Genomic DNA, 12460 nt, shown 5'->3' with positions numbered 1-12460 from the left:
GAAAGAGCAAAAAATGAGAAAATACAAATGGTAAAATTTTATTTATTTGCAATAAAATTTTCACAATGGAAGGGACCTAAGAAATCCATGGTCCAAGCCCTTCATTTTATAGGTAAAAAAACTAGAATATGAAGGTCAATTGACAAGACCTAAGATTTTTAGCTTAAGCTCTACTAATGCGTGGGTAGACTACCTCAGCAAAATTAATCTTATTACTCATTTCAGGCTTTTCACTGTTTCATAATTACTTTGCTTTCCTATCATTCTTTATATTTATAAAATATATATTCCAATAATTTCATTTTACAATTTAAGATTCTTTGCACATTAGTTTTATCATTTGACAATGCACAACTGAGACAAAGTTTCATAATTATTTCTATTTAAAATTGTCATTTAAAGAGCGCCACCAACTTTTAAAAGAAAAGAAGTGTCACTTTAAGCTGGCATGTGGAAAAAAAAAACCTCTAGCTATATGCATGGGATTTTATGTATCTATTTACTCTAGTCCATGAAAAACATACTTACCATGGCAGCCCCTGCATCACACGGTACATGTGTACACGATACAGAGCACCTACTTAAAGAAACACACTCACCAACACATACTGTAAACTTTTGCAAGTATTACAAGGGGAAAAACTTGTTTTTTACTGTAAGCAGACTTCTTGCCAATTTTTTCAGAAGGCAGTTTGGACTGATTTGCTGCTTTTGGTTACACTTTAATGAAGAGGGAAAATACTGTAGGTTGGCTTAATTTATCTATGTTGACAATAGTCTTACTTTAGAAAACTATGCCCAAAGGATTCATTATGATTTGTCTTGTCCAAATGCCCCTTTACGTAAAATTTAGTTGACTTCACGTATTACAAATTTCACATACCAGGATCCTCAAATTAACTTTCAATGTCATGAGTGCTATGACCTATTTATCACTGCACAACTGTTCAATTTAAACTGAAAAACTCTGCCACAATGCACAACCCTTAAGCCAAATAAATGATATTAAGTCATTAAAATGAGACTATTGTCAAGACAAGCCAACACAACGATCAACCATAATGTAATTTTAATTACTGAGTATTTACAATATATTGTTGGAATAAGAAACGTAATAGGTGCAAAAGACAGCTGAAGTGGCTTTGTCAGTTTTTTCTTTTCTATAATGGTGGCTAAGAGCATGAGGTAACAGTGGCTGGTTGCATTTTTCACATGTAACAAGTATTCAATGATCCCAAAGGGAAATAAAAATTTTAAAACGGTTTAATCCACGTTTTGCTTCCTAGATGCCTGCCTAAACCCCTGCTCACATGCAGCCTAAGTGTACTCAAAGATAAAAATCTGAAGGAAAAGAATCCTTTCAGGAAATAAGCATCTTTAAAATAAGAGGGAAAGAATCAACTTTTTTCTTTTCCAAATATGAAAACAATCCCAAAATAATAAATCATTGTGAGCAAGCAGATTAGATTTAACAGATACTCCAAAGGCCTTCAGAAAAGATCCTACTCTATCAACACCATGGTTGAAAAAAAAAATCTAATAAGAGGAATTACTTCAGTTCTGATAGGAGTTAAACTCAGCCACTAAGAGATGGCTTTTATGAAATAATTTTTTAAAAATAATTACTCACTTAAAGCTGGCTATATACTCCTTCAAATGTATTTATACCACATAAGAATTAAAAAATGAAACAAAAAGAAAACCCTTTTAACTGGTTACTTTACAAAAGTTAGAGAAAAAGCACAGCTACTGAGAACACTCGTTTATCATTAAAACCAATCTCATAACAAGAATACTGCAGAATATACTTACTATTAGTCTTAAAAATTCCACTGCAGACATCGTCTGCCTCTGAAGTGGCTACTTGCTTGCTTTTTAGCACTAAAATATCATTAATCTAGAGTTCGGTTTCCCTTATTTGATCAAAACAAACTCACATTACTTTCAATGTTTCCAAACTTAAATTAGTTGCTTTTGAAAGAAGTAAGTTTGTTAAAGAAACTGGAAACGAGATAAAGAAAACATACCTTTGGTTCTAGAAAGCACCCTTTGAAGTAGCGATACTGAACTGATACTCCTCTAGTGAGTACAATGGTTGCTTTCCACAACATGCTGTGAGGAAAAGAGCAGAAGCATTAATATCAAAGTACAATGCATAGACTTCATAATGCATAAAACCCCTCCAGCAAGGTCTGTGACCAATACCACTTGTTTATTCCTACACAGAGTTATACTCCAGGGCGACCCTGCATCAGGCACTGGGAACACAGTGAAGAGTAAAGCAGAAAGAGCCCTATCTTCAAGTAAATTGCTTTCTGGTGAAGGGAGACAAATAACCAAACATACATAGAAAGGGCTATTTGACCTTTCTGACGTGACAGCAAGTTTTGGAGGAGAGCCTCAATGAGGAAGAACAGTCTGAGCGGAGTCCTATGTAATGAGAAGGAACCAGCCACACAAAGACAAGGAGAAGTATTTTAAACAGAAAAAGTAACACAAAGGTGGAAGTGAGAGTCAGAATCTTTTCTGACTTTCCACTTAGAGATGTTACAGGGCTGCTAAGAGGCTTTGGGGCTGAGGCAAGTGAGTTATATTCACGTTCCCAAGTGTCCCTTGTCCTGATTTCTTCCCCAGCTTCTGGCTAATCCCCTGGCCAAACAATTGGGATCTATACCTTACTTGTTTCAACTCAATGTCTTGCTCTGAACTATGCTATGCTAACATAGTCTACTGCTATTCTAAAGCTTTGACTCAAGTGAAAGCAGTGACTACAACTCATGATTGTAACTGATTTTTATTACCTTCTAATCACACACCAGTGGTATCCAAAGTATAATCCAAGGACCATGAATATCACCCTGGGAGACTGTTAGAAATCCAAATTTTCAGGCCACACCTAGACTTACTATAGAAACTCTGGGGGAAGAGTCCAGCAATCCGTAATTTAACAAGCCTCCAGGTGACTCTGATGATGAACACTAAAGTTTGAGAGCCGCTGTCATAGACCATTACCCAAACATTAATTCAGCATGAATAGTTTAGTGAATAAACATCAGCTCCAAATGTTCTTCCATGATACCAGATGGCTAGCACTGTTTCCCACCTGGCTCTGCCAAGGCAGGCTTTAGGGCATTATTTTCACTCGGACTCAATCCTGGGTTCCCAACAAAATACCCACAACCACCTGTCACCCCTGGTCAACAATTAGATTAATCTAGTAGTAATAAAATACATATGCCCTGGTTCCACGCTGAGAAACTATGATTCCAGAGGTCTGGGTGGAGCCCCGTCATGTGGAGTTTGCATAGGATAGGTGAAGAGGGAAGACTGGCTGAGGGCCACTGCTGTAAAGCAAGACCAGCAAATGCTCAACACAGGCGCCTGTACTACTTTTCTCTGTTAAGACTCAGAGTCCTTTTCAACACAGCATTCCAGGCACACTCTACCAACTCTAAGGTGAAATTATTTCCCATCTCTGCTACAAAAAATGGCAAATTTCTAGTACTATTTCATTTATAAATCGTTCAGCCAGATACTGTGAAGCCAACCTCAGATGTGACCAGCAGAATTAGCAGGAAGCTCTGAAAATGTATGGGATCCCTCTCTCATGCACTATTCCTCATTCCCCAGGGGTAGGATCTAGACATGTGTATTTGTTAAATCCCTCACAAGTGAGTCTAAGTGAGCCCTTGGTTAAAAGAGATGTAGAGAGCAAAGCAATGAGTTTTTTATTTTACCTTCCTAAGTAAATGCTGCAAAGTTAAAAATGAACCGGAACTGTTCAATGACATCAAAAATGAATATAATATGATGAAATTCAAGAAAAGTCAGGAAAGAGGGGCAACAAGGCTTAGTACACCTGCTTTATTTTGAATGCCCTCATATCCTCCCCCAAAATACCATAAAATCTACAAGAGCAAATAAAACCACAAGTGACCCACATTTTCTGCATTACTAGGAAACAATACCACGACTTTCAAATTATCTGTAAGTTGAAAAAAAAAAAAATCCTAACAGAGCTCTTGTCACTATAAGCCTACAGGTATGGAGAAGCTTAAGAGACTCTGAAAAAGAGCTCTGTACAAAGGGCTTAGATGCACAAGACACTGAAATCCAAATAGACACAATTTTAAAACACAAGAACTGTGTCCAAGGCAAATGTTTTTTGTATCCTCTTGTATCATCTACTTCCTTTCTCCATGTGAAACACTGTTTATCTGCCATATGTCAATCAATTACATTTCAGTGCATGTCAGCAAGGTAAAGTGGCTGGTCCCTTCAAGTTATGTAGTTAAGTGTTATCTCATCTGTTCACATAACTTTGATCAGGCTAGCTGAAATGGACTTAAGACAGGTGACAGTGCAGCTCAAACGTTCACAGCAAGGTGTGTTTTAGGAACAAGTTCAGAAAGGCATAAGGTTTTACTTCAGACAGCAGTGGCTGAACTGAAAATGAAGGAAAAAAATAGCCACTTGAAGGGAATAAACATTTCATTCCTCTGTGATTCCAGTATTATCAACTTCACTTATAAAAACAGCTGCGAACTGGCTGAGAAAATATGTCCCAATCATGGCAAGGAGGAAAAGGATGTTCTATAGACTTTTTTTTTTAAGATTTTATTTATATTGTGAGAGAGAGGGAAAGAGCACAAGCAGGGAGAGCAGCAGGCAGAGGGAGAAGCAGGCTCCCTGCTAAGTAGGGAGCCCAGTGAGGTACTTGAGCCAAAGGCAAATGACTGAGTCACCCAGGTGTCCGTTTTCCTTTTCCTTGATTTGTGTTATGGTACTGTATTTGTTATTTTCTTTTGCTCTGTCATCAGTGCTCCTCAAGCTATCTGCTGCAAAGGACCAGTTTTTGTTTGCTTGTCTGTCCTGTAACCAACACGTCTGATCTATGTATCTAGCACAACAAGAGATGAGTCCACGGTGACATACATGAATGCCCTAACGATCTCAAAGTGCTATAAACATTTCTAAATGCTTGCTCTTAATTTATTTTTCATATTATGCACTGATTATTAGAAAAACTAAAGTTGTTTTTTTTTTTTTTTCCCTAGCACTGGCCCACAGGCCACATTTTCAGTAGCCATGCTCTACATGGAAAACAAGTTGAGCTTAATAATATGTAATCTGGTGTTTCTCCCTAGGGGCACTGCATGTATCTGTATACTGTTTAAGATATCCTCTCTCCTTACCTCCCACATATACATCTTGACAACCCATAATGCCCCAAATATCCCTAATATTCACTGATTTTGTCCTAACCCCTTTACAATGCAGATGAGGTAACCCAGGCCTAGAGAAATCAGATCTGCCCAAGACTGCAGTTAACTGTGGAACTGAAACCTGCACCCAGGCCCTTCTTTCAACAGTGCAATGCACCAATACACCCACACTAACTTTAGCATTCTATTTAATGTCAGTTGCAAACTCATTTCAGTAGATTAGCTAAAATACCTGTTTCACACTCTGCTCTAGAAAAATATTTTATAGGCTAAAGAAAAAATCAGATATTTTATTAAGAATATGTATGGAGAGGGGCTCAGGCAGTTAAGCAACTGCTTTCGGCTCAGGTCATGATCCCTGGGATAGAGCACCACATTGGGCTCCCTGATAGGCAGGGACCCTGCTTCTCACTCTCCCTATGCCCCTCCCCCTGCTTTCTCAAATAAATAAAATCTTAAAGAAAAAAAAAAAAAAATAGAATTTGTGCCGAAAGGCACCTGGGTGGCTCAGTTAGTAAAGTGTCTGCCTTCAGCTCAGTTCATGATCTCAGGATCCTGGGATCCAGCCCTGTATCAGAGTCCCTGCCCAGCAGGGAGCCTGCTCCTCCTTCTCCCTTTGCCTCTCCCCCACCACCGCTGGTGTGCTCTCTCTCTCTCTTGATCTCTCAAATAAATAAAATTAAAAAAATAAATATATATACCTATAGATAGATAGATGTATCCATATATATAAATATATATTGAAAGCTAAAAGACAATACCTTAAAAAAGCTTAAAAAAATAAAAAATAGCAATATAATCCTGTTATTCAGAAATATAGTGGTAACTACCAAAAGAACCAGCCAAAAGTTGAAATGGTTGAAGTGGGAAACTGAGAAACAGAGAAACTTTTTTTTTTAAACAACCAACTTTGTACAACTACTTCATTCTATGCACAAGCAAGAACTATCATAAAAATTAAAAGAGAAAAACTACATGAAGGTATCTTAGAAACCCTCCACGTTTCTAATCTGGGTGTCACAATCATTCTGTAACCTTTTATTACCCTTCTTACCTTTCACCTGTCTCATTTTCTGGAAGAAGAGCCACAGCATTCTGAGGACTCCAGTTTCCCAAAGCATCACAGCTCCCACATATGGCATAAACTTCTCCTAAAGAAAGAGAACAACCAGTTATAGTGGGCTAAGTGAGGAAATTTCAGACTGTAGTTTTAGGAAGCCAAAAAAGAGCAGTCAGTTGCACTAGTTCACCTAGATGCAGAGCCCCCACTAGCAGAGATGGAGGCGCCTCACTGAGACATGTTTCAGACCTAGGTACCACACCAATACCTGACTTCTTAACTTGACCTAACTCTACAGAACCAAAACCAAAGAAAAGGAGGGATGGATAGGGATGAACTTACTTCATTTGTTCAACCACTTAAGTGAGCTAATAACAAGCACCAAGAAGACAAAGTGATCATGCCACAGTTCCTGCCTTCAAGGCAGCTTCTGATTTTTTTTTTTTTTTAAGATTTTATTTATTTGAGGGCGCCTGGGTGGCTCAGTGGGTTAAGCCCCTGCCTTCAGCTCAGGTCATGATCTCAGGGTCCTGGGATCGAGTCCCGCATCGGGCTCTCTGCTCAGCAGAGAGCCTGCTTCTCTCTCTCTCTCTCTGCCTGTCTCTCCATCTACTTGTGATTTCTCTCTGTCAAATAAATAAATAAAATCTTTAAAAAAAAAAAAAAAGATTTTATTTATTTGACAGACAGAGATTACAAGTAGGCAGAGAGGCAATCAGAGAGATGAGGAAGCAGGCTCCCTGCTGAGCAGAGAGCCCAATGTGGGGCTCAATCCCAGGACCCTGGGATCATGACCTGAGCCGAAGGCAGAGGCTTTAACCCACTGAGTTACCCAGGCGCACCAGGCAGCTTCTGATTTAAAAAGGCACACACTAGGGGTGCCTGGGTCTCTCAATGGGTTAAAGCCTCTGCCTTCGGCTCAGGTTGTGATTCCGGGGTCCTGGGATCGAGCCCCGAATCAGGCTCTCTGCTTGGCAGGGAGCCTGCTTCCTCCTCTCTCTCCGCCTGCCTCTCTGCCTACTTGTGATCTCTGTCAAATAAATAAATAAAATCTTAAAAAAAAAAAAAAAAAGGCCCACACTAAATGCAAAGAAGCATTCTAGAGAAATAGTAACCAATATTTTCCAGGAACTCAAACAGTGGCTATTAAAACAAACTAAAGATTAAGAAAATTATCAATGGGACAACAACAACAACAACAAAACTTCTTCCAAAGACTTACTGAAAAATCAGTTCTCCTTACTAAATAATGACTATTGTTTTATCTGAACGCTTCTCATCAATAGACAAACCAAAATACAACTGTCACCTGTATTTGCTGAATTATACGCATTCAGCAAAAGTCTACAAGGTGCCTGGGTCGTTTAGTCAGTTGAGCATCTCACTCTTGGTTTTGGCTAGGTTCATGTTTGGGTCATGGGATTGAGCCCTGTTTTGGGTTCCACACTGAGCAGGGAGTCTCCTTGAGGTTCTCTCTCACCCGGTCCCCCGAGCCCCCACCCCAGCTTGCACATGCTCTCTCTAAAATGAATAAATCTTTAAAAAAAATTCTTGGATAGAAGTATGGAGAAGTCTTTGACTTACACAGTGATATATTCTGAATTACTATTATTAAAATTCGTGGAGAAAAAGATAATGAACTGATGCCAAGTGAACAGTGCAAGAAAAACTCCTCCACATTCTGAGTGGCTTTTACGCACTACTCTAGTAAAGCCAAAATTGTAGTTGGCTTTAACTGCCCTCATGAGCATTTTTTAAGGTTGGACTATCTAAAATTTAACTGAAATTTCAAATGCAATAATCACTCAGGAGTTTGGGGGGTTCTAAATACATGTTTGTCAAGAATGGAGTGGTTATATAGAGAGATTTCACGTTAAAATATTCACCAATCCTTTAGAGCAACCAGATTTTGTTTTGTAATTAAGTTATCACTACCTTCTCTGATTAAAAAGAAAGATAAAGGCTGTTGCTAAATACAAATATTCATTCCCAGAGTCAAACACACTGCTGTGCACACAGTCCTCTCTTACATTCACGTCCACCACTATCTTCCCTCTAGTCCTTGAGAGTAAGACCTTGCCAAGCTCACCCTTTTGGGCTAATTTTGTGGTTGGTCCATATGCCTGACATGGCCAGCTCCTTCTACCTTAGGTTGTCTATGTACAATTCCCTGAAAGGGTATGATACAGCTCTGCAGTCTTCTCTCCACAGAGAAGGCTACACACTGGACTAGAGGTGAGCTCTGGACCTCAGTGAGTCAACTTATCAGCTGACTAGCAATTTTCAATCTGCAGAATCCTGCCCAGAAATGAGAGCTCTCTACCAGATCATCTTGGCTAAGAATTTGAATTGGGACAAATATACACTCCGTCAGCCACTCTGATGGCTGCTAGGCCAAAGACGTTGGACATACAGAGTTAATCATTTATTTATTCCTTGAACATGTATTTACTCCTGCTCTGAGTCAGGCACTGTGTTAGGTGCATGCACTCAGCATGAAAAAATAGTCACATTTTCACAGAACTGACAATCTATCCATAAACACAATTACTCAAATAATTCCATAAAATCTGTAGGTACTACAAAAAGTCCTAGAACCCTTAATTTCACCGGAATCCTAACCTAGCTAAATGCAGGGCTGGAGTGAAGCAGAGTTAAAGGGAAGAAGGGAGGCCACAGATCTAGACAGAGGAAACAATTTTAAGAAAGGCCCAAAAGAGAGAAAGAATGTAGCAGATTTGAGGAACTGGCCAGTTGGTGAGTATATTAAATAAGGAGATACATGCCTCAGGCCTGATACTATTTTGATATGCTATTTACCCTAAAATTACTTCACACTGTGTTAGCAGACAGCAAAAAATACAATCAGCCAAAAAATTTACAAATAGGGAACAAAATTATCTTAACCAAATATTTCACCAACTTCTTGCACTGGCAAAATTTCCCTCATTTTCATGGTACTTAAAAATCATAGCCCATAGTCTTCATCCTGTGCAAAATTAAATACATTCACAGCCTTCTTGGAAAATATGAGACTAAGACATTTACTGTTTGGGGAAGTATGTTTTTCCTTCTTATTATACTCCAAGCACATTTCTGAAATCAGAGAAGTCCTAAAGATATTTTCATCTAAAAATGAGGCCTACTGTAATAACAAATAGCATATTTAAGACAAGGTGGGGAAAATACTCATTTAAAATTTTGTTTTAAACTAAAACTTTACAATACCTGGTAAAAGAGTTCCTCTTATCTCAAAGGTAACCTGAGAAGGTGTCATTCTGATGGATTTATTTTACAATGTTGAGCTAGGAAGAAAAAGAGAAGATGTCATTTAAAATACATAAAAAACTTAGCTCTAGATAGCTGCCACCAAGAAACAAATTAAAAAATGAAACAAAAAAACAAAAAGAAATAAATCAAAACTATGAACAAAAGATTTCAGAAAACTTACATAAAGGTTGAGTTATTTAGGAAATACCTAGAAATATTTAAGACCTAATATTAAAACCTATTCTGTGTGTACGGACCAGAAAAAATGCAAAACAAGTGTGTCCAAACACTTTTTTTAAAGGATTTAAGATTTTGTTACAAACTTTCTCTTCTGATAAGCAGCTGTTCCAAATTCGACCTATCTTTCACAACCAGGTTCATGTTATGATGGAGGGGGAAAAAAAAGCCAAACAAAAACAAAAGCAAAAAACAACTGCAGATAGAAAAAACTTGGCTCAAGAGTCTACTTCAGTAAGGTTACAAATTTAATAACAAGGAAACAACTGAAGAACTTAAGTACCATTCACTGAAACAAACTAGTCATGTTCTGCAACAAGATGCAGGTTCTGCTTCTAAGTAATGTAACTAATAACTTACAAAAAAAATCCTCCCCCATAAACCACTCTTTTCAAATTTTCTCTGTATTAACCATAGGACTTTCATTGCTCTAGTTCTGTAGACTCATATTTAAAGTCTCAACTCCGTGATCTATTACCGAACCCTGTTGATTCTAATTGATCCTACATACATGACTTTCTTTGTACGGTCTGAATTTCATTCAAAATCCTAAGTATTCTAAGCTATGTTTTGGATTCTGTATTCCTAATAATACATTTTATATCAGTTAGAATATTCTTCCTCAGGGGCACCTGGGTGGCTCAGTCAGTTAAGCGCCTGCCTTCTGCTCAGGTCCTGATCCCAGGGTCCAGGGATCCAGCCCTGCACTCAGCAAGGAGCCTGCTTCTCTGTCTGCCTGCTGCTCCCCCTACTAGTGCACTCTCCCTCTCTGTCAAATAAATAAAATCTTAAAAAAAAAAAAAAATTCTTCCTCATGTCTCTGACTTGGAATTACTTCCATTACTAACAGAAATCTAAACCCTTAATCCTTGATTTCTTATTCACATTATCTCCATAGCTGATTTTTCTGTTTCTTGGTTGTTTTCCCAGCCAAAACAATCTGTTTACCACTCCCTAATTTAAGTACCTGAGGGAAGATAACAGATTTTCTTAAAAACATGTACAGTATCAATTCGAAAGAGTGCTATATAACTTATATATAGGAAGAACACATACTTGACACAAAGAGCAGATTCTACATAACTTCTCCAAACCCTCCCCCAAATTTTGTGCCCCAATTCACCAATATTCCTAAACCAATTCCAATGTCTTTACCCTGCATTTCATTAAGTTACCAGCTTAAAGGTTATTTGTATTTCTACATTATTTTAAAAACCATAAAGTAATTTTTATAGCTATTCATTCTTCTATTTCCCCTTTGCTCCCTTTCCCTCTCCATGAACACATACCCAACTCCGCAATGACCATTCAACCAACACTGCTGCTCAGGTAACTACACTTCCAAGTCAAGGTAATATACAGCAGCAGTTCTCACTGGAGACAATTCTGCCCTCCAAGGGATATTTGGCAATGTCAAGAGACCTTTTCGGTTGTCGCAACTGGGAGTGATACTGCTGGTATCTAGTGGGTAGAGGTCAACAGAGCTGTTAAACACCATGTAATGCACAGAACAGCTCTTCACAAATAACTGTCCAGCTCCAAATATCATTAGGGCTAAGACTGAGAAACCTGATCCACAGGGACTGCTATGAGGGCCAAGAATCCAGACTCAATGTTTGCTATGAACTATTTATCATCCCCCTCACATCAGTGATAAAATGTAAATGTTGAATATTCATATTAAACAAGACCACCAGTCAATGTGGTTTCATATCACCTGAATACAGAATTCCCTATTTGTAACTCTACCATTTCAGTTAGAAAACCTAAGACTGTGCACTAGAGAAAATCCTGTCCTTGATCAAAATAATTTGTGTCTAAGAATAAACATGATCTATTTAAAGCATATACATCCAGTTCTAGCACTGCCAAAGAATGTTCTAAATCTAAAAATAGCTGTAGACTATCAACCCCCTCATTAAGCAATCATTATCCAAGTATCTTATTAGCTCTCCTTTAATATGACATCTGATAGGAATCAGAGTACTAATTCTAAGAAAAGGAATTATTTCCCTTCTAATAATTAAATAGTTCACTTAAACACCACACTCTAACATTTATTTTATGTTATATGAAGAAACCTCAAGACTAGCAAAAGAGCTTGGCTTTTACATAACTGAATTAATTTTGAGACACAGCAAAAAGCCCCATCATCTAGCAAAACTGCTGAATAACCAAGCTTAATCTCAACCTACAACTTCTACTTTCACCCAGTATTTACAGTTACAGTTTTCAGCAAAGGACTACATAATCTCATCTGCATAATTACACAGTTGCTACAACTATTTTATGATCAATTTTAAATATCTATTTTAGCCAATTTTAGGGAAATCAAATGTAATTATTCCTATGTATTAAAATCAACAACTGGCACAAAATTACCTCTAAATTTCTACTGCATTAAATGGGAAACTTTTACAAATTCAATTGATTATTAAAATTGACTTTCATTCTTAAGTTTGCTTGTAAAAGTGGCTATTGTAACTTGGTAACAGCTATAGTAACAACTGCAGTAAATGTACTGTACAAACTACATACACAAGCACAAAAATACCTCCCCCCACCACCACCAAAAAACCTTCCTGGATGTCAACAAAGCATCATTTTCCACTTGAATTGCCAAAAGTCCTATATTCTGGCTTAATTTCCTGCCGTCTTCCTCCCACAA

The 12460-nt window shown here is 37.8% G+C and overlaps 1 protein-coding gene across 4 annotated transcripts in view; it reads right to left on the bottom strand.

Annotated features, from left to right (window-relative positions):
- The window catches only part of LOC132008096 (glycerophosphocholine phosphodiesterase GPCPD1), a 68343-nt gene that overhangs the window by 39001 nt on the left and 16882 nt on the right, over positions 1-12460 (bottom strand). For 3 of the 4 annotated variants that reach the window (XM_059386479.1, XM_059386478.1, XM_059386480.1), the window contains exons 2-4: positions 9514-9590; positions 6280-6376; positions 2028-2112 (exon numbers count right to left, since the gene is read on the bottom strand). In XM_059386479.1, coding sequence (XP_059242462.1) covers positions 2028-2112; positions 6280-6376; positions 9514-9562 — 231 coding nt within the window. In that variant the 5' untranslated portion in view covers positions 9563-9590. Of the gene's footprint in view, positions 1-2027; positions 2113-6279; positions 6377-9513; positions 9591-12460 lie in introns of those variants that run through there. The other variant, XM_059386481.1, reaches the window with a different exon arrangement.

Source organism: Mustela nigripes, unplaced genomic scaffold (assembly GCF_022355385.1).
Source record: "Mustela nigripes isolate SB6536 unplaced genomic scaffold, MUSNIG.SB6536 HiC_scaffold_75, whole genome shotgun sequence".
Classification (NCBI taxonomy): domain Eukaryota; kingdom Metazoa; phylum Chordata; class Mammalia; order Carnivora; family Mustelidae; genus Mustela; species Mustela nigripes.
This window is presented reverse-complemented; position numbering and strand designations above follow the sequence as displayed.